This window comes from Pinus tabuliformis, chromosome J (assembly GCF_031772625.1).
Source record: "Pinus tabuliformis cultivar Carrire ecotype Pingquan chromosome J, CPIR1, whole genome shotgun sequence".
In the NCBI taxonomy this organism is placed as follows: domain Eukaryota; kingdom Viridiplantae; phylum Streptophyta; class Pinopsida; order Pinales; family Pinaceae; genus Pinus; species Pinus tabuliformis.
Window position 1 is genome coordinate 214,665,940 of NC_142295.1, and position 23,945 is coordinate 214,689,884.

At 39.4% G+C, this 23,945-nt stretch overlaps 1 protein-coding gene across 3 annotated transcripts in view; it reads left to right on the plus strand.

Moving 5' to 3' along the window:
- CYCH;1 (cyclin H;1) overlaps positions 1–23,945 on the plus strand; it is a 321,281-nt gene that overhangs the window by 142,409 nt on the left and 154,927 nt on the right. For all 3 annotated transcript variants that reach the window (XM_089377498.1, XM_089377500.1, XM_089377499.1), the window contains exons 8-9: positions 3,496–3,537; positions 4,564–4,641. In XM_089377498.1, the coding sequence (XP_089233624.1) occupies positions 3,496–3,537; positions 4,564–4,641 (120 nt within the window). The remainder of the gene's footprint in view (positions 1–3,495; positions 3,538–4,563; positions 4,642–23,945) is intronic.

Here is a 23,945-nt window from a genome sequence, read left to right on the forward strand (position 1 = left end):
TAAAAAAAAATTTGCCCACGATCCTTCTGAAATTTTTCCTCAACTTGTGAACAAAATGGAGATGCCCTCTAGGGCTCAGATCTCTCTCCGGAATCCACAAAAATCACCTACTATTTTCAAATTTTTACTTACACAAATAAAAGACAGAAAATCCCAAAGCATGTATATACAAAAATATGAAATACCCGTAACCCTAATGAATTAGAAATTTGATATTTACAAATCTACAATAATATTCTATAGATTTAGCAGAACTGCATATCAAAGCCCTCTATTAGCCAAATTTAAACAAATTTTGCACAATATTTAGAAATAAATTTTAAAATTTAAAATGACTTCAGAAATTAAAAAGATAGTGGGCTCTTTTAGATTCTGTAAACTGAGAGTCAGTTGGTCCAGCTGAGGACTTCCCCAAACGCCCAAATTCTAAATGATAACTTCTGCACACTTAAATCTGGTTGTTAAATTAATAGAGATATAAAGAATGATCATAAAATTATCAAGAAATAGAGATACTTGCTACTTCTATCAAATTAAAATGATATTCTAAAAACCCAGAAATCTGTGCAAGATACATGTACACAGATCAATCCTCAAAGGCTATTAAGAACAAAAGCAGTGAAGTATTAGGAACAATATTACCACATAAATCTGAAAATGAAACACCATGATCTGAAACCCCAAAGTCTTTGCGTTTTATTAACCACAAAAAAGTTACAAGAGATTTCTTAGAGCAAATACACGATTCAAAAATCGGATCCAAATAATGGAGAGAGGCCTCTTATTTATAGAAAATTTCTCCAACGACTAGTTGACTTGATCACCGTCAAAGCAATCTCAACCATTGATGAAGATCAAATAATCTCTTAATCATCACCATTGAAATAAAGTTACTTTTTGAGGAAATTCGAATTTCACTTTTAATTTCCCTTTAATTAACTCAAAAATGATTATTCTGAGTTAATTGCTGCAAAAAGTTAACTTTGATTTAACTACTATGGCCCAAGGGTTCAAAATATCTTGAAATTTTCAATATTCCCTTGGCCGGGGACTTCCAAAAATTAAAAACTTTAAAATCCACGAATTTTAAATGTTGGAGAATTTATTTTTTATTTATGGCTTTAGCATTTTAATTTTTTTTAGTCAAAAATTTTAATTAATTGACTCATGAGGGGATTATTAATTTTCCAACCTTCTAATATTTAACCATGTTGTTTAACTATGAGGGATCATGCACTAAATATTTTTTACATGAAATATTACATTTCTGATCCATGAAGGGGGAACACCCGTTCGTTATAGACCCTCAATAATTACCCATTTCTACGACACAAAATATGATTTAATAGACTAAGTGACTTGTAATAAAATAATCTAACCAAATAGTTAGAATTATTCCCAAATCACTTTTATAGAGACTCGATAAATAACACTAGGACTCATTTAAAATCTCGATGAAAAAATCCACCCTACCTTTGGGGTGAGGCTGGAGGGAAAAAGTCTGCCGATCATCTGTGTTTAGAAACACACACAAATCGGTGAGATTATAAACCTCTTAGGATAGAAATCATCATCAGAAAAATAAATTTATCTATGTTGTTACATGCATTTGTCTTACTAGGATCATTTACATTACAAAATGCAGAATGGGTTTACAAAACTCCAGTGTACATATAACTGATAATGATGAATCTGTGGATCATCAGAGTGCTCGGATATGATGGAAATCCATGCGCGAAAATATGTATAACTATGGGGTAGTTGACATGGAGTGGTCAACAGTGGGCAAAGGCCAAAAATGAATCTTCGTGTTCAGATTTATTTGAGTTATTTATTAGTTTTTGGTCGCATTTTTTAGATCATATCAACCAATCCTCTCTCTCTTCAAACCTCATTTTTTTACAAGTTCATAAATTCTATTATTTTTTGCCTTAAATTTTAGTGTTCTAGATAAATTTTCGTTATGTTTTTAAAATGTATAATTATTTGCATATTTAAAATTTTATATATAATGCACCCCCAGATCCAGATTTTTAAAAATGGTATTTCCAATCCTCCACTCATTCCTATCTCCATCCCACACCCATGTACCCTGGCATCTTAGACAGATAACACAGTGCATCTCCTCTCTTTCCATGTACTCTCTGATTTCAAACATGGTGTCCCTATGCCTGCACCTTCCCATCCCCGCACCCCCACCCATGAAACTTCTCTTCTTAGGTTGGTGGATAATCCTTACACCAACCTAGATATTGATATGGTCTTTCAATCTTTTGAAAAATTCACCTGACAATAGATCTCACAGTTCGGCCTTGATTGATACCAGCTTTTTGGCTCATCACAACAAATTTCCGGAAGAGCTGAGCTACTCTATTGAGGAAGTGTGAAAATTCGATGGGCAAAACTGGGGACTTTACCCAAATAGGGAAATCAAGTTTGACAAACTTTTCAGCTGAATGTTCCTTTACCCAATAGGAGAAAACTGTTGGTTTTACACACACAAGTGTGTACAGATTGGAATACACGTTAGAATGATAAAGAGTGGATTTGTTCATATCATTAGATGGTGCAATGTTTCATTACATAGTAGGATGGGTGTACATCATGTAACTCCCAGATACCTAACTATTAACCACTACAGTCATTACTACATTAAATGCCCATTATTACATCAGTTTATTAGTGTGATTTTATTATTCATGAAAGTTCTAATATGTCTATGTTCTAAATATGACTGTTATCTCTAACAGAAACATCAAGCATATTGCAACAAATCAATGGTGCTGGCTGCATTACTTCCATGTAGGTCAAAGCATCCTGAAAAGTAAAGCTAAAAAGCTTTTTGGTCATGTTATGATTCTGTGTCTGCCTTTGAAATGCTAGCCAAAAGCCCTCCATGATTCACTAAACCAGGTCCTGATCATGTTAAAGGGACTGTACCTACAAAGTATGCAACGAAAACATGCTGCAAATATTCCAAGCATGCATCGCTGTATTCATCCGGAGAGATTTTAACTGGGGATTCAGACTCAGAATCAGAAGAGTTACCTCATGAATCTTTTGGTATAAACTTCCTCACCTCTGTTGGCTCCATTCTCCGCAGCTGTTGCTGCAGAATGAACAACAACCTGAGTTTTGGCCATATTATGGTCCTTCCCTCTCTAGCTGGGAAGATCAAGATCACATGACTGTTTGCTAAATGTAGATCAAATGTAAATCAGGTCTAAATGGTGCAAGAGAAAAGGATGAATAATGGTGCATAGGGTGAGGGGATTACATGCAATGCCTCTCAGAGCCCAAGCCTCCCTATCTAATCATAATGTTGGTTATGATGAGTTGTAGCTTTTTATGATGTGTAACAAGAAATTGACAAATATACTTCTTAGCTTTATTACTTGTAATACCAAAGCATATATACTTATGATTTTCGTGCTTTATTTCATATTGAGTGTTGGATTGTCTGTCTCTGTTTCTTATATCTATCTATGTTTGCAGAACGTTCTTCAAGCAAAAGATGATTCATTACGGAGGCTGAAGGTGAGGAACTGGCTTTTTGGTTTAGTGATGTTATTCTGAGGAGCACTTTCTGTGTGTGTTTGTAATGTAGTGTTGCTCATCCTGTTTACACTGCTGTTGTACTGTATGGTTGTATTGTACTTTCTGTTAAACATTTCTTGGTAGTGCCTAGTGCCATGTCAATCGTTAACTGCCTATAGGTGTCATTTAAAACTTGGAAGGTGTCATTCTGCCAGGTTAGATTTTCTCTGTAATGGACACTAAATCTTTCTTGTACATACAACTTTGCATGTGAATACAAAGTTCAGTCCCTCTCTTCAGCAATTTCTTTTGTCATTTTTCTGTTTCTCATGTATTCTTGTTTGGCATCCCCTATCTTGCTACACTTGAGTTGAATCATATTCTTTATTATAATTTTGTAGATATGTCATGAACTAGTGTACAGCATTTCCTGATTGGTTTGACATAATTTTAGTTTCTACGCTCCTGTGTTCGATTTGTTTTGATTTTGACAAATTTTTCCTTTTATCAACCACTCAGATTATAACTGTCTATCTCACCATTCTGTAATGCATCTTCATAAACATCACACTTAATCATTGCTTTATACTTGAGGATCTCTGTTATTAGGTTTCCCAAGTCATTGAAATTGTTTGCTGTATGCTAATTCAGTGGAATCATTCCATGCCAGTGCTAGGTTTTTGTCAACAATCTTGTTTGTTGCTGGAAGTGTTTTTGCTTGAGATGTTCTCTGGGTCTTGTGTGGGTTGTTAATTATGTATTAACCATTTGCTTTGCGCTTGATGTCGCAGATGTGTCCCTAGGATTGCCTCTGTTATGAGATTACCATTGTATATTTGACATTTACAAATTGGACATCCTACAGAGAATATTGCTTTCTTAATTTTCTTTCTGGCTGTATTCTTGTTGCTTCTCATTATAAGATTTCATTGATCTAGTTGAAAAGTTAAATACTGCTCTGTGGAGCATCTTTTTATCAGACATCATATCTTTTCTTGTCTTTTTGAGGAACTGTATTCCTTTCAGGATCTGCAAGAAGCTGCAAAATCAGAGATTGACAAAAACATGTTGACTGATGCACCACTTATTTTTCTTCCAGGGCAGGTAATCTCACTGTTTACATTTGTCTTCTTTTTGCTACGTATATGTTGTGTCTATTGTTTGTACAGGACAGGGTCCTTTAAATGTTCGTATTGTTTCAACATTCGAAGGGCATGGTATTTATATTCTTATTTATTGCTGAGATGATTTTAATGATAGTATTGTTCACAAACAAGGTAGGCAGTAATACTTTTCTGTCTAGAGATGGATGATGAGGAATTCTCCTATGTATACCAATGTATTAAAATTTTGAGTTGGACTTCGACATGGCCACCTATCAACTCAGGTTTTGACTCAGAATCATATCTACTTGGATTGACTTGGATTCAATGACTTGGTTTTCCAATAAGTACATAAAATAATTAAATTTTAATGAAAAAATTAATTTTAAGATTGTGCTGCCAACAACCTAAGATTATTTGAAACAGTTATGCTGCCAAGAACCTGCAAATCTTTGTTAATTATTATTTATGTTATTTTATCTATAATTATATTCATAACGTTGTCTTCCCCTTTAGAAAAGCTTAGTCCTCAAAGTTTATTGGTGAAAAGGCTTGATATCTTTTTCTGTCTTATTATGTCTTCTCGTCTTTCTCAGTTCTTGGAACTGCCATCTCCATTGATACAAGACGATATGAACTTATAAGTCTGGTACAAATTTTTTCACACTGTGACATGATCTAACCATACCAAATTAATCTTCTGTGGAATCTTGTGGTCACTGGAAACTTGGGATGAATTGTTATCATAAGATTGGATTATGGTGACATCGATATTCTTTGGAACATAAGTCACTTGTTTTTGGTCTGAGTGATATGAATGTGCAGACAGGTTGAGGTGTCTACTTTTATGATTTCGGTGTTGATAAGGAGTCCTTGTGATCTGATTTCCCCTTAGCCTTGCAACTGGCCTAACTAGCTGTAATATACTCAGCTTCCACTAAGCTCAATGCCATTGATCTCTGTTTCCTGCTGAACTACAACACCGCTGCTGAACCCAACATGAAACAACATCCAGAAGTATTCTTTCTGTCACTAGCATTGCCTACCTAGTCTGAGTCTGTACAACCTGTTAACCTGACTCCATCTCCCTGGATATAGTCCAGACCATAGTCCATTGTGCCTTGTAGGTACCATAACACATGTTTCATAGCCACCCAGTGCACCCTCCTGGGCTCCACCATATATTGACTCAACGTGTTGACTGCGAAACAAATATATGGCCTAGTGTTGACCAGATACATCAACAAACCGATCAATTGGCAGTACAAAGTTTGGTTCACCAACTGAGAATTTAAAACATGCAACTTCTTCCAGTTGGTGATCATCGGAGTAGCTATAGGCCTGCAATCCTCCATATGGAATCTCCTCAGTATGTCCCTTGCATATCTGCCCTAGCCCACGAAGATATGCCCATCCTCCTGCCAAACCTCCAACCCCAAAAGGTAGTGCATCAATCCCATACCAGTCATGTCAAACTCTAAAGCAAGGTCCCTCTTGTAGTGCTGAAGGAGTCTCCTTCCTTGTAATAAACAAATCATCCACATACAAAGGCAGAATGAGTGGATCGTCACCAACCATAATGAAATATAGGTTCAGGTTTGCATCACTCTTTTGGAAACCCATCTGCTGCAAGTAAGCATCAATCCTCTTGTTCCATGCTCTCAGGGCCTGCTTCAGTCCATATAAGGTTATCTTAAGCCTACACATATGAGACTCTCTCCCATGTTAGTTTTTGTAGCATCAGATGTGTTCTAGTCACGAAACTTGGGGGAGAGGCTAGAATGCATGAGATCTCCATAATCCAAATTGTTTATGGAAATTCTACCCAAAGATGGCTTAATTAGATTATTAACCTATTTTTTAATGTTTCCTAAGTGTAAACTTAGGAAAATTGGTTAAGTAATCAAAGTTAATTAAGTCAAGGTGAGAATTCTCTAGAAACTCACATGGATTGACTTCAATATGATCCTAGCCCTTGATTAAGTTTTAATCTTGGCTGTTGGAGCTCCAACATAGGATTATAAGAAGAAGTCGATGGGCACTTGGAGAATACACTTGAGACACTTGTGGAACTCAATTTCCTTGGCAGATCGATTTCCAGAGAGCAACAACAGTTGCTGAAGAGTCAAAGATCGAAGTAGAGTAGTGAGGGGTAGGGACAATGATCCGGAGGAAGTTTTCCAGATCCAGAGAGGCAGCAGAAAGTGACAAAAGTGATCCACGCAGAAGCAACGTAAGGACTGTGTAGTAGTTGAAGCAGAGCAGTTCGATTTAGCAGCGGAGGAAGTCGATTCGTCTTCCAGATGCCGGGAAAGTCTTCCAGAGGGCCGAAGAGTCACTTCCAGCAGCAGAGGTAAGCAAGACGACTTGCTAAGAGTTTGATCTAAGCCACACGTGTGAGAGGCAGCACAAGAATTGCGCAAAGGGCCTACGCTAGGGCTTGGACGACTAGTTGTTTAGGAGGAGCCAGTGACAGGATTTCTTGTGGAGTGAGAATCTCTTCTCTCTAATTATTTTTGTCAAATACTTACTGTTTGGATTGCCAATTGGGTATCCATAGATTGTACTCAGATTTCACTGCTGCGTAATAATAAAACCCTCAGTTGTTGCAATGATTTTCCCAAGTTAGGTTTTTTCCAAGGACTTTTATCCAAAAATAACTATTATATTTTTATGTGTGTGCTATATTTTCTCAGTTTCCAACACTATTTTCTTCCATAGTTTATTTGTGAAAATCATAGTGTGAATTATTTGATATTTGTCGTAGTAGACAACAGATACTTTGTTCAATAAATTAACAATTAGAAAAATAATTTCTAGGTGCTGTGATAGATGAAATTTTCACATGGTATCAAAGCGCGAGTGATTAGTTAGGAAGCTCAGAAGCGGAGGAGAGAATTTCGCTGTTCAAATGGAGCAATAGATTGAAATTCTCAGAGGCTGCGTAGTACCTAGATTGGAAGTTCGAATTGCTAGGTAAGGAGTTCGATTTTCAGTTGCAAGTTGGTAGGAAAGTCGATTTGTGAAGCAACAAAACTATAGCTTGTTGACTTTAAATGTTAAAATACATAAAGGTATTTGTAATAATAATTTATTATATATATTGTAACGATCCTAAATAGGAATACAAGTGATATTAAACAAATAAACTGTGCAACAATTTATAAAGACGAAATTCACATTCAGGCATTCACAAAAAACTGCAAATATGGAATTGCTGAGCCATTTTATTAACTTTCTAAAGGCCAAATACAATAGATGATGAAATGGTGCACCTAGGCTTGTCTCAATGGACAAGCAGGACCAAACCCAGGTGGGAAAATGGCTGCGCTGAAGGCTGCCCAACTGCTTCACCAATCTGCACTGCGCTGCCTAGAAAACTGCTTCTCTGCTGGGGTTCGAATGGCTGGAAAGTGCACTTATGCTGCCCAGAAAATTGTATGCTTTTATCCCCAGAGTCCTTGGCCTAAACCCAGAAAAATCCAGAATGGATTTAGCTGGTTTGGACCTCTGATTTTCGACCCCCTTGGAGCCTCACCTCAACTGTAGCTGCAAAACTCGGCCTGCTAGAAACTGCCTGTAAATCCTTTGGAAAATTCCTCCAAAATGCTGAGTTCACCCTTGCTATCCAATCCCTGACTTCTTGGATGAGCTCTTGGCCAAAATCACTTGCTTCCAAGCTCCACGAAAATATGCTTAGTGGCCTCTTCGCTATTCCTCAGCCTAGGAATTCGCACTTCTGGAATGCTGGCTGTAAAACCCAGCAAGAATGTTGGTCTAGTGCTGCTACCTCAGCTCCCTAACTCCCCGACGAGCAGTATGATCTCAGATGGTCTCAATCTCCCTCTGCATGTTTCCTGGTTGCCTAGAAATACACACTCCTTGCTCTGCATTGGTTGCTGGTACTAAGTCACTGCCCAGAACTTCTGAAAACCCTTGTGGAACAACCTCCCTAGGGCGGGCACAGATGGTCCCCCGAAGTAGAGGGTGAATCTCCTGCTTGAGAGACTCGTGGCTAAATAGCTGGTTGACTCAGTTAAACAACAGAGTGAACAGTTGAGTAGTTGTTTGCAAATGTTAAAGATGAAACCAAAATGAGAGTTGATCTCTCCTTATAATTCCTTGGGCCTCCTTAGCCTCATGTGGGCCCCTCCATCCAGCCATTCGATTTTCCCTCCAAGCGTATTGAATCGCTAATTCGAACTCCCACGTGGGTGCCCCCACATTCCATGCTTAGTGGCCTCTTCGCTATTCCTTAGCCCAGGAATTCGCACTTCTGGAATGCTGGCTGTAAAACCCAACAAGAATGTTGGTCTAGTGCTGCTACCTTAGCTCCCTAACTCCCCGACGAGCAGTATGATCTCAGATGGTCTCAATCTCCCTCTGCATGTTTCCTGGTTGCCTAGAAATACACACTCCTTGCTCTGCATTGGCTGCTGGTACTAAGTCACTGCCCGGAACTTCTGAAAACACGTGTGGAACAACCTCCCTAGGGCGGGCACAGATGGTCCCCTGAAGTAGAGGATGAATCTCCTGCTTGAGAGACTCGTGGCTAAACAGCTGGTTGACTCAGTTAAACAACAGAGTGAACAGTTGAGTAGTTGTTTGCAAATGTCAAAGATGAAACCAAAATGAGAGTTGATCTCTCCTTATAATTCCTTGGGCCTCCTTAGCCTCATGTGGGCCCCTCCATCCAGCCATTCGATTTTCCCTCCAAGCGTATTGAATCGCTAATTCGAACTCCCACGTGGATGCCCCCACATTCCACTAGCAGCTAAATGAAGTCGATTTGGCCCCTAAGTCCCTAAGTCGAAAGTGTGGGGTCCTCTTCCTTAGTCAAAAATGTCCAAAATTGTGTAGCAGCACCTTGTTACTAATGTGTTTGAGAAGGGACATGGCATATATATAAAATGTATAAGGATGATTGAATGTTACAATTAGGGCCCACATATATACCTAGGCAAGTGACCTTTGATGACTGGCAATGTCTTTTTAGACATGTCTTTTCATTAAACTAATGACTATTTAAAATAATCACTACTTTGATTATTTATTGTTTACATTTATTTTATTTGTTATGGATTATATTCATAACAATTTGCCCAAGATAGTGATTCCAACTGTCAAAGGGAGCAACAACAACTCAGATTTTCACTAAGCAGATTTCTGGTTGGAAGCAAAGGGTTTTGCAGCAACAAAATCATTGTCGAGTGGAAGAGAAATTGCACACAGAGAGGGAGATTTCTCTCAAAGGGTTTCTAGTCAAGAAATTTGATTTCCCCAGTTGTAGGTGGTAGTAGCAGCTAGCAGAACTACACATTCCAGGAGGAAGTGCGAGTAGCAGAGCAACAACCAAGCAGAGCAAGAGGGAGTTTCCAGACCAGATTCAGAGATGGCCAGAACAGGTCTAAGAGACCAAGATAGATGGGAGGGAGCCTCCAACTATGTCATTTAGAAGGCTATGATGTCCTTCCTTGTAGATGAATATGGCCTGAAAGCTTATGTGGACAATGTTGTAGCAGTACACCAGAATGCGGATTAGCTGAAGGAGTACAAAAGGAAATGTCGAAGGCGAAGCAAATGATTTTGGATGGAGTTCGAGATCATATAGTCTCGCATATTTTTGGCAAGAATACTGTGAGGGAAATGCGGGTAGCTCTATCCACGCTATATCAGAGTTCTTTTGAGCAAAGAAAGATGTTACTGTAGGAAAAGTTGAGAACCATTACGATCCAAAAGGGTGAAGGCATAGATACCTTTCTCACTCGGATTTAGGAGGTGGGCTGATCTGCAGCGGAAGGAGTTGAGGCGAGCTCTAGTAAATGGCAACATCAACGGTCGTAGTAGCAAGGCCGTGAAGAGCGAGAAGGAAGAGGAGAACGTGGCCCTAACATCTATGCGTCCCATCTAGGGACAGGGGAAACAAAAGAAGAAGAAGAAGGACCTGTCAAAGGTCAAGTGCTTAAGGTGTGGTGAGTTTGGTCACTACAGCACACAGTATCCTCTCAAGAAGAAGGACAAACAGGAGAAGCAGGACGAGCAGGCAACATCCGCGGGAATATACAAGCTTTCCTCTAGGCTAGAGGAAGAATTTGATATGTTCGCAGATATACCTCTAGGAGTGAGGTGGGGTGATTTGGTGTTGTAGCCTGAGAGAGCTACAGGTTTGGGCAGGGTCCTTTGAGGAGTCCACCGCATAGGATCATTAACTGGCTACTGGAGAATGGATCTTGCCTTCCTAGGCCTAGATCCACCTCTAGAAACCCCAACAAAAAATTTCCAAGGCTAGAAACCCTTGAAACTCTTCCAAAATTTCTGAATTTGCTTGAGAGATCCCCTGCACAAGTGAAAATAATTTTTCCCCAAAACCTCGATATATACAAAATTCAAAATAAAACCCCAAACCCCAATTTCTGCAAGGGTTAGAAAAATATATTTTACAAAAAATTATTTTAGAAAATATTTACAAATATACAAGGCTTGTAATTTTTCTTTTTTGAGAAAATAATTTTTTAAATAATAACAATGGCTCAATCTATTTCGAAAGATAGAGTATTAACCACAGTCTTTAGCAAAGTAAGAAAATCATATAAATTTCCCGGAGCCCAAACAAGGTCAGCCTGTGCCCACTGTCTGTGAACTTGGAGCCCAAGGGCTAGTGTACCTGTAGATATTTATAATATTTCTCAAGAAACATCGTTAGATCATATCATGAATCAGATCACCTAATATAAATCCCAAATTTACCATTAGAATGTTCCTATCATTGACAAATGAAATAACATTTTGTGTAGCATTGAAGCACAATATAGGATTAGCACATAACTAGCATGTACCACAGATCAATGAGACAAAGATACCATGAACTAAACCCCAAAGTCTTTTTATTAAAATCTTAAACATTCCTAGCAAATCAATGGATCAATACCAGCGTTACAAAATTACATAGACTAGAGCCAAAATTTTGCATGATGACTTGAGAAGCAAAAATGGCTTCTATTTATAGATAAAACCTCCAAGTGGAAAATAACGGCTAGTTGGCTTGATCCCCATTAAAATAATCTCGGTCGTTGATAAAAATTTAATGATATTTTAATCTCCACAGCCAAAAATATTTATTTTTGAGGAATTTTCGAATTTCTCTTAAAGACCATTTCTTATTAATCCAAAAATAAATATTTTGGATTTATTTCCTCAAAAATTTGACTTTGACTTAACCACCAAGATCCATGGGCTCAATTTTTCTTAAAATATCTATTTTTTCCCTTGGTGGGGGATCTACAAAAATTTAACTTCTTTTTGACCCACGAATTATTTGGTCATTTTCCACTTGTAGAAATTAATTTCTCTAAAAATATTTTTTTTTGATTCTAAATTAATTAAGATTTAATTTATTTTGCCAGAAAAATTATTTAATTGACACTAGAGGGGGTTAATTATTTTTTTATCCCTCAAATATTTTAGTCATGGTGTCTAATGAGGGACCATGCATTAAAATATGTTTTACATCAGATAATTACAAATTCATCCATCAAAGGGGGAATAGCTCTTTACATATAGACCCTCAAAATATTTACCCAATTCTGCAACACAATAGGATCTAGTATAGACCAAGTGATTTGTAATAAAATAATTTAGCCTAATAACTTAAGTTATTCTCAACCCACTTTTATAAAGACTTGATATAACACTAGGCCTCACCTAAGATCTTGTCAATAAATTCCACCAGCTTAGGGGTTTATGTTGGAGGAAAAACTATGCTGATTATCTGTGTTTAGAAACACAAATAATGTGGTGAGGTTAAAAAACCTCCCTGGATGAAATTCGTCACCAAAATCAGAGGCTTACCTAGGTGTTGTTACAAAAATAAACGATCATACTAGCATCATTTACATTACAACTTGCAGTATTTGGGTTTACAATGATACAACATGTCGCTGGTTGATGATTTTGATCTTTGAAAAATTTTGATCATTGTTTCCTTGGACTTGTGACAAAAGGAGTGCAACAATACCCTTCTCTACGGTGGGTTCTGAATTTGTCCTCTTCTCCTCAGGAACATGTGAATATTTAAGGCACCCAAAAATCTTGATGTGCCCAATCTCAGGCTTCTTCCGAGAAAAAGTCTTCTCAGGAGTCTTACTCCCCAAGACTTTATGTGGACTGCTGTTCTGTAAATACATTGTAGTTTTACACTCCTTGACCCATAAAAAAAAAGGTAGCCTTTGATTATGTGACACAACTCTCGCTAGACCCACTATGGCCCTATTCTTCCTCTTCACCACCCCATTCTACTGGGGGTTATAAGGCATTATGCACTCCCTCCTGATGCTGGCACTCTTACATAACTCCATATCCTTGGAGGTATACTCGCCCCCATTGTCTGATCTCAAGATCTTGATCTTCTTGCATGTTTGGTCTCCACAAGAGCCTTAAACTCTTGGAACCCCTTGAAGACCCAATCCTTAGTCTTCAAAAAGAAAACCCAGGTCTTCCTGGAGTAGTCATCAATGGAAGTCACATAGATCTCATATCCACTCAACGATACATGAGAGGTACGACCACACACATAAGAGTGTATCAAATCCAGAGTACCTGCTGCCCTGTTGTCACTGCTCGGGAAAGGTGTCTTAGTGTACTTTCCCAAAGCACACCCCTACACGCATCATGATGCTCTGTGCTGAACGCAAGTAAACTTTTAACCATCTCTCTTAGCATCCTGAATATCCCATGGTGCAAGTGGGCCATCCTCCTGTGCCATATCTCGCACAACTCGTTGGTCTGCGTCACTAAGGCTCTAGTAGGTTGAAACATAAACCTGTAAAGCCTCCCACTGTGGACTCCAATCACTCTAACAAAAGTGGTACTGGATCCCCTAGGATATATAAGCACCTGTCCTCCTCAGAACACCATTATATACCCCCCGTCCTCAATACCAGAGACTGAAATGAAGTTCTTCTTCAACCCTGGAACACAAAGAACATCCGTCACTTTCAAAGGAGGTGATGACTCCCTCTAAAAGGTTTCTATCCCCTCCTATTGCTCTGACCTTGGAGTCATCTCCAAGCACAACCTCCAAGTCAATATCATCCTTTGTGAGACTTGTGAAGTGCTCTCTCATTCCATTCATATGGCTGGAAGCTCCATTGTCTACAAACGAAACAACAGAGGATGTAACACTAGTGGCAAGACTCACCACGAAAGCGAACTCAATGTCAAACTTGGCAGAAACTCATCTACCTCTGTTGAAGCTACTATGCCTTTCTTCTTCCTCTTCTTGTTGGGACATTGAGAGGCATAATGACCCATCTTTTGACAAGCAAAACATTTCACTTTCCTCATGTCTTTCGCTTCGGCCTTTTGATTCCCCTTTTGTTGCTTGACCCCACTAGAAGACCTCTTCTTGGCCTTCTTCTTTCCCTTAGCTACGAGGGCAACATTCTCCTCCTCATCTACCCCACCATGTTGGTTGTCACTCTTGGCACTCCTCCTAGTCTCATCTTGGATGAAATCATCCCACATCCTCCTCCAATCATGAAAATGCTCTCTGGCAACAATGCCATCTATGAAGCCATCCCATTGCTTGGGAAAACCATCCAATGTCGTCCTGACCAGCTGGACCTCAGGGATAATCTCTCTCATTGCAGCCAACTCATCTCTCACTTGTGTGATCTTGGTGAGGTATGAGGTCACCATGTCAGTCTTGGTCATCTTGTTGTTTCTCAACTTTTGACGCAACACCATCTTCCTAATCTCAGTGGAGCTCTGGTGACCTGTGACCTAGGAATCTCACATCTCATGGGAAAACTTCTTCCCTGTCACATGAATGAATAGGTGGTCTTTAATAACATCGAGAATGATTCTCCTTGCGTTCACATTACGCTTGTTGAAGTCTTCCAACTGTATTGGATCAATGGGAGGTTGTATTGCATTCTCTACAGTATCCCGCACCTCAACTTCCTCAAGCAACAACATCATTCTCTCCTTCCAGGGGCCAAATTTTTTAGCCCCACACAACCTATCTTCCACCTTCAAACCAATTGCCATTTGGCCTCCACAACCAACACAAATTCTTCAATCCTTGAAGACTGTCCAACTCCTCCCTCTCAACCACTGTGCTATGGTATGTAAGGCAGGTTTTAGTTCACTGGTCACTATTTTAGCTGAAAGTGTGCTTACTGGTTTCCATTCTTATTTGCTGAAAGAACACTACTGTAGGTTCATAGCTCTGATACCATGTAGAAATTTTAGGTTTCCTGTAGCCCTCCCAGTTTCAGTTGACTTTGCATATGGTTTAATGCCCACAACCCCACATGTTGAATTGATATTTAAACTTTAATGCAAATTTAAAAGAAACATTACATACTACTACTTTTCACTTTTCAATTGATAGGAAATAGACAAGCATTCACAAATATTTTGAGACACTTATTTTTGGTTAACTTGACCTTGGAAAAACCCACAGGAAAAACCCAGTTTGAAGGATATTTTTATTAGGCTTTTCTCAGGAAAAATTTATACAATAATCAAGCTCAGGTATACTTATCTCTCATTTAGAGCTTGACCTAGATCCTTGAACCTTGTACCACAGTCTAGAAATAATTGCACACTCCAGAAATCTCATCCACTAGGAAAGCGCGTCACTGTCAGCAAACTCTAGCCCAGATTTTCGTGTTCTCTTCCCTGAATGTCCTCATAAAAACTCAGGCCTCTAACTTGTTGAGAAATCTAGGGGCAACTAGATTATGTGATTTCTCTTATTTTGATAAATGCTTGTGATGTATTTTTGCTTATCTTGATTAGATTCTTTTTCAACTTAATTATTACTGTGTTCTTTTCATCACACAATTATCAAACCATAAAGAACAATGAGACAAAAAGACACAAGATATAAACGATTAGCCAGGGCCAAAACCTCTCCAGTTGAGAGGAAAACCCACAAGAATTCTTCTCTTCTTATAGAATCTTCAATTGATTAATTCCAAGACCTATGACCCTTGACCAAGAGCCTCCAAGATCAGGTCAACCTTCCTTCTTGATTTTCACAGCTTCCAACAACAAACTTCGATCTTTTAAGTTTTAACTACTTCTTCAATAGCTTTGACCCCCAACAACAATTTTTGCAACTTCGACCTTGATGCAACTTCACAACTTTGACCTTGCAACTTCATAGCTTCAACCTAGAAGCAACTTCACAACTTCGACCTTGCAGCTTCACAACTTCATAGCTTCGACCTAGAGGCAACTTCACATCTTCGACCTTGCAGCTTCATAGTTTCGACCTAGAAGCAGCTTCACAACTCCGACCTTGCAGCTTCACAACTTCGACCTAGAAGCAACTTCATAGCTTCGACTTTGCAGCTTTAGAATCTCGACCTAGTAGCTTAAGAATTTCATCTTGCCCAGAAACTGTAGAAATTTTAACACAAGAGAGAGAGAGGTAGGCCCAAAACTTCGATCTTGCTCTTCCTTTTCATCCTTTTTCCAACTTCTATCTTAGGAGATCAAACTTGCTTGAGAGTGTGTCCAAGGGAGGTTGAGTTCCTTCTTATTTATAGGCTTTGAGGGGTACGAATTGCTATCTTTAGGCCAACTTGTCCCTTCATGAAGGCTGACTTGATCTTTGTGCCATGACGAGGTCTTTGAGGGTCCTTTGACTTTCTTTTGACTCAAATGCATTTTCTTTACAATGTGTAACATGCCCAAAAGTGTCTTTCATACATGACAGTGACTCAATTGACTTGTAGACTCAATGACAAGCTCCAAAAGCATTCAATTGGTGCTTGACATAAAAATAAATTTCCCTTGAGCATGAAACCCAATAATTTTATTTTCTCTTTTCATTAAATACATAAAATCATATTTTCATATGTCATTATGAAGACCGAACCTAGTTACATATTTCAAAACAACTATTGAATGCCCTTGAAAATTGTGCTTCTGCTAACAAACTTTCTCCTTGAAATACATATCAGACAACCCAAAAATTTCTCCCAAAAATTTTGGCTGCTCGTCTAATAGCCTTCCACAAGATATACACTGAGATTCGTTTTCAATGGTAGAAACGCCTGTTGTAGGCTTCTCAACCAATGTGCCTCTTCCTTGTGCTAACTCGACCGGAGGGCTGCCATTCTGCCTCGAGATTCGAGCTTGTTTATGCTTCTCTTGGCTGCTATACTTCGATTTCACCTTCAGTACTTGGCTATCACAGCCTTGGTCTCATTCACTTGCTCTTCTCTTCTCTTCCACAAATGCACATGTAGAATGAATTGAGCTTCAGCCTTTTTTTTTTCTCCCTTTTTAGCTTCATTAAGATAGGGGAACTCTAACCCTTTTGATCAAGGGCTGGGATTATAACTCATCCCTCTACATCAATGGTGGAGATCTTTTCCTCACTTGACCCTCTTTTTCATGTGGCTCCCCCAATTAATGACCTCCCTTGTCACTTTATAACTTTAAGTTGTACCTTGTACTTTTTAAAAACATAAAGTGACTTTAATAACATAAAGTACATAATACTAAAGTACCACATAAAGTGACGTTATAACATGAGTTTAATTTAACATAAAGTCAATAGCTAAAAAGGTGTTATAAAGTGTTTTCCTAGGCAAAAATGCTAAAGCACTAGGGAACAACTCCTTGGTACCTTTTCTCAAGTGGGGGGAATATCACCAACATCACTTTACCAACCAACCAACTAGCATGGCCCTCATGGATGTTCCTTATTATTATTATTATTTTTTTTTTTTCTTTTTATCTGAAATCCTGCTTATATTACTTCATGGAACAAATAAGTACATCATAGGTTAGATAGTCACATCACATGAACAACAATAGTATTGGTAAATTCTAGTTTGAGAAAGCCAAAAATGTGAGCATATGCTCCAGTACACCAAAAGAAATGTAATTAACATCATGACTAAAAACACTAAGCATGACTTTCACAAGCATAGTTAACTCCCCTGGGATAAGAGGGGAAGGATCCTTTTGGAAGGTAATTTTACATCGACGTTTCCAAAGAAAATCAATAGTAAGCAATCAACATGGAAGATGAAGGTGATTCCAAACTTGAAGTTTCTTCTCAAACTTGGCAATGATTTAGAACCACTGATAAACAAGAGAATTAGCACGCTAAAAGGTATTCCCTAGTGTCTAATGTGTGAAAATTCCTAAGCCGGAATCTCTACTACAATAAACTAATGTTACTTCTCTTACTTTTTTAATCCATACAAGTTATTTATTGTGTTCTATGGTAAATATCGAAGTAAATACCACTGTAGCCTTCACTTAATTGAAAATAATATGCCGAAACAAGAAACTGAACAGGAAAAGATACAACACAAGTGACACAGTTATTTTTGGACAAATGTCCCTGGAAAAATCCAATGTGGGAAAACCGGTGTAGCAGATTTGAGGGTTTTTATTATTATGCAGTAGTAAATCTGAATACAACTTCTAGATGCCTTCCTGGCAGTTAGTTACAGAGAATATCACTGACAGAGAGACCTTTGAGATTACCTCACACTATCACTGGAAATCTTGGTTGATCCAGCTCCTGAATGACTGCCCCTAGCTGTGTCAGTGCAATGTCTAACCCACTGGGGACAACGTCACTCTTCCAACTGATCAATTTGCTGCCCAGGAAACTCGATTTTTGCTTCTCAGTCTCACACCTTGGCTTCCAGCTCAAAAATCGATCTCATTAGCAAATTTTCGGACTTCCTTTCAGCTTCTGCGCTGCCTCTGCGTGGGCCTACGTAGCTCTGCGTCAGCCTCTCTGGCTCTGCTCTACCACTGCTGGATATCCCTCTACCTTCTCTGCTGAGTATTCTCTGACTGGAAAAGATTTCCCTTTGGATACTATCTCTGCCCTTCATTGTGAAAGCTCACCTCGAATTTCTCTTCGGCTGCTGCTCTACTTCAAAAATTCAATATTCTGAACTCTCTCTGTGTGTCTTCTAAATGACCCTCAAGCCTCCTTAAATAATCTTCTTGTTGACATTCAAACACCCATATTAGAAGCTAATCAATGGCTAAGATCATTTATGCTTGATCCTCGTCTTCTTCTAGAAGTTACACCCACAGTTAGATTAATACCCATTAATTATTTTAATTTCCTAAGTTTGGACTTAGGGACCCATTAAAAATAATTAATTATTTTAATAAAACTGTCTCCGGGTGGAATTTCCCAAAATGATTTCTGGGTATTGTGGAATACATGCGTCCAAGCCTCCCTGCAAATTTTGAGGCTTAGAGCACATCTGATGCTACCAAAAATCAACACTCCCTCTTCGCGAGGAATGTGCTCTAGTAATGCAACCTGCTGAAGAATCACCCTACTCTATAACATCTCCCTCTGCGCTGTTGATGTCTGACATTGCTGCCCACCAACTACTGCGCAAATGCTACATTTGTACTGCCGCTAACAATGCCACTACCAACACTGCATCTGTACTGTTACTCCCTCTCAAATCTGTGCTGCTGCTGGCATTGCCACTGCCAACACTACATCTGCACTGCAACCTTCTCTAATTGCTGCTGCTACTGCGTCAACAACGGAAAAACATCCAAAATTACTGAATTGGTTTTCAATATGATGCATCTGTTGCTGGAGTTTTGACTGTTGCTAGTCTTTGCGCTGACCCTCTGAAGGCTTTGCGCTGCTGCTGACTCTGCTCTGTGCCAATTGCATTGCTGCCAACTCTAGCTCTACGCTACTTAGTCTCTGGCGCTCCTAGCCACTGCAACTATCACTCTGACACTCCTCTGCATCAATTGATCCGGTCCATCCTGCTACTTATGATCTGGGCTCCCATAGCAAGGTATTGATCCAAGAGGTGGAATCCTCACAGATCCTAGCCATCTGTAGCTCTTTCGAACTACAACTCCAAATCAACCCACGTCCCTCCTGGAGGTATCTCAGCTGTCATGGTGGACTCCTCCTCCTCGATCTTTGTGGGTGCAGCCTTCGGATCATGCTTCTCATCTTTGCCCTTCTTCCTGAGAGGACACTTTGTTATGTAGTGACCCATTTCACCACACCTGAAGCATTTGATCTTCGAGATGTCCTTCTTCTGCCTTCGTTGCTCCTGCAGCCCCTTAGATGCAAGGGCTGCATTTTCTTCCTCCTCCTTGGGCTCTAACCCACTGCTGCTACTTCTGTCAAGCTTACACTTGACTAGATCTCTCGTCAGCTCTTCCTGCTTGAGAGCTGCCCACATACTATCCTAGTCTGGCAAAGCTGCCCTGCCGAAGATGCTTTGGATAAAGAATTGCCACTCTTCTGAGACTGAGTTTAGGGCCAGTCTCACTATCTCGAAACCTTGAGGTGTAGACCCCACAACTGCTAACTCATCCTGGGTCTCTTGAAGCTTCGTGAGGAACAGATCTATGTGCTCCCCCTTCTACATCTGCGTAGATCTCAGATTTTTCTCTAAGTACATCTTCCGTTGCTCGGAATATCCTTGATACAACATTGCCAAGGCATCCCACATTTCCTTAGCAGTCCCTCTACTAGTGACGTGACAAACCACATGATCCTTTACTCTATCAAGGATCATCCTCTTAGCCTTCGCCGTTTCTGCCTTTACTTCTTTAGCGGATTTGGATCTGGATCTGTAGGCAGAACCACCACACTGTCGACAATAAGTCTTGAGAGAATGCTCATCTAGAAGGAACAACATCCTTGCATTCCAGATAACATAGTTGGATGCCCCATCCAACCTGTCCTGATCTCTCAACCCACTGATTTCCATCTCTGCCATGAAAATGTCGAACTGCTCCTCTATGCTTCTTACTGTTGTTGCTCAGCCAATAAGAAAAAATACTTCTTGGTGGGAAGTATACTGAGGAAAAAATCCCTGACTGTGCTTCTCCTCTCTTTTGACGTCTTTCAGCCCAACAATTTGTCTGCTAAAAAACTGCATCCCACCAGCTCTTCCTCATGCTGAGGCTCAGCGTTGCTCCCTCTCCTGCGGCAAGATTTTGATCCGGAAGCCCTTCCTCTTTGTCGACTCACTCAAGGAGAGACTTTCCTCGAAAATTCAGTCCTCTTGGCTTGGACAGCGCAATCCCTTTGGGGATTTGAACTTCTACCTCCTGCAACTTTTCAACCTCCTTCTCTGCTCAGCGCTGGGTTCTTTGGCACTGTTCTTCTTGTCTCACTTGCACTGCTTTGATACCATGTGAAACTTCGTAAACCAGAATCTCTACTGCAACAAACTGATGTTACTTCTCCTACTTGTTTAATCCATACAAGTTATTTACTATGTTCTATGGTAAATATCGAAGTAAATACTGAATACTACTGCAACCTTCACTTAATTAAAAATAATATACAAGAAACTGAACAGGGAAAGATACAACACAAGTGACATAGTTATTTTTGGACAAATGTCCTCGGAAAAACCCAATGCGGGAAAACCAGTGCAGCAGATCTGAGGGTTTTTATTATTTTGCAGTAGTAAATTTGAATACAACTTCTGGATACCTTCCCGACAGTCTAGTTATAGAGAATATCACTGATAGAGAGATCTGTGAGATTACCTCACACTATCACTGGAAATCTTGGTTGATCTAGCTCTTGAATGACTGGCCTTGGCTGCCTTTGTGCTGCCTGTGCGCAGTGTCTGCGTCAGCCCAACGTCAAACCCTTCGAGGATAGTGTCACTTCCAAGTGATCAATTTTTTGCCCAGAAACTTCGATTTTTGCTTCCTGGCCTCACACCCCGGCTTCCAGCTCAGAAATCGATCTCACTAGAAAATTTTCGGAGTTCCTTTCGGCTTCTGCATTGCCTTTGCGTCAGCCTACGTTGCCTCTGCGTGGGCCTGTGTTGCTCTGCGTCAACCCCTCTGGCTCTCCGCTGCCACTGCTGGATCTCCCTCTGCCTTCTCTGCTGAGTATTCTCCTACCAGGAAATATTTCCCTTCGGATACTATTTCTGCCCCTCACTACAAAAGCTCACTGTGAATTTCTCTTCGACAGCTGCGCTGCTTCAGAAATTCGATCTTCTGAACTCCCTTTGTGTGTCTTCCAAATGACCCTCAAGTCTACTTAAATAATTTTCTCGTTGACATTCAACGTCCCAGATTAGAAGCTAATCAATGGCTAAGATCATTTCTGCTTGATCCTCGTCTTCTTCTTTAAGTTACACCCACAGTTAGATTCATACCCATTAATTATTTTTAAATTTCCAAAGTTTAGACTTAGGGACCCATTAAAAATAATTAATTATTTTAATACAACTATCTTCTGGTGGAATTTCCCAAAATGATTTCTGGGTATTGTGGAATACATGTGTCCAAGCCTCCCTGCTAATTTTGAGGCTTAGAGCACATCCTATGCTACTAGAAATCAACATAATGATCTCACAAACTTTGATAAACTTCTAGTTCAATTGATGAAGGGATTCATCTTGACCCACAAGAAGGTTTTCTATTTTCTCCTCAGTAACGATTGCTCTTGTTACTTTCATCCATGGTGTCTAGGGATAGAAGAGTACCCTCCACATTCACAAAGTCAATTTGATTCTCAAGGATGAATCCTCTGCAAAGTAAACATTTGAACATTAAGAAGCTGGTTACAACTAGGAAAAGATGTAACATAGATCTTGCTTTGTATTTTAGCAACCTTCCAAACATAGTCGAGGGCATTTGATGCAACAACATAAAAATAATGAGGAAGATGGCATCCTTACCAAATTGAGTGGTGTAGTTGAATAAAATGAACCAAACCAATGTTGCACGAAGCGGGAGCGAAGCGGAAGCGCGGAAGCCGGAGCGCGGAAGCGTCATTTTCCAAAAATCTAGGAAGCGAAGCGTCCGCGGAAGCGTCTGCTATATATATATATATTTTTATATTTTTTTGCATTTATACTCAAAACAAACATCCCAAATACCAAATTAATTGTAGAAGACATGAAAACATGCATATTTTTGCATAAATCAAGATAGATATGGCATCCATGATTCCATTGTAGTTACTAGTATGTACAACAATCATCTATATTCTAGCTATTACAAACATACATCAAATTTTTAAGCATATTATAAAACATAAAACATTTAAGCATATTATAAAACATAAAACATAGAGCATATTATGATTTATCTAGCAAGTGAGCAACTGTCAACATTTGTCATGTCCAAAATTCAAATAATAATGTTTACAAAATATGTCACTTGGTCACCGCCAAGCCAAAAAGGTTCAAAATTCAAATTCACAAGTCTACAAGTCTAATGAGTAATCTATGACAAAAAGTAGTAGATTGTGAATATATCTACTAATCTCTCCTCCTTCCACCACGAATAGAACGTGGTGGCGGGCCTCCACGTAGTGGCAATGAAGAAGATGGTGCCTGTGGAAGTCGTGGCACTGAAACTGATGAAGAAGAACCCCCTGCTGTTGGTGTTGAACCATGGAACCTAGGAACCAAGGGACCAGATGGGGGTGGGGGTGGTGGCATATCAACACGGTCATCATCATCCTAGAATCTCTCAAAAAATTCATGCAAAAAAAAAACACTAGTTAACAAAAAAATAAAAAACATGAATAATTGAATTAGAGAAATGCTTTATAAGGGAAAATTGGAAAATTCATACCACAATGGACATACCTGGAAAAGAGCATCCTCTAATTGCTCTAGTCGCAACACTCCATCCTCCAAATTGGGCTCCTCTGGATTCTTGTCCCAAATCAACAAGTCTTTATTAGACTTTGCATCTTCACAGTAATGGGACAACAATCGCAAGTTGTAATGAACATAAACCAAGCTCTCTGCCCGGTCTAAATTCAACCTGTTCCTTTTAACACTGTGGATAAAAGAATAAGAGCTCCAACACCTCTCTGCAGAAGAAGTGTTTACCACCCTTTCCCCCATCAAGTTTGGTCACATAGTTCCACAAGGGTGTTGATGTAGCTTTCCCATCTTGTGTTTCAGTGTCCCCTTCAAGTTCATCCCCTTCCTCTTCAAACCCTTCCTCCTCATCATACATTGGGTCACTACTATTAGGACCATCACCAATGTCCTCTTCTGTTTCTTCCCTTCTATTCTTCACCCTTGCCATCATTAAAACCAAGAGTGGAATGATACATAGAAGCCAAAAGAACACCATCTTGGAATATGGATATAGGTGGTGGACAACCTGTAAATAAAGGTGCAAGTAGAAACAATGGGAAAGAGTAGGAGAGGGAGGAGAAAAATACAATTTTTTTTTCAAAAAAACAAGGGAGTTTGGGGTTTGAACTTACCTCTTTAGCTCTTGTAGATGAAGTCCTCCAAGCTCTTGCTCCAAGCTCCTCCTCCT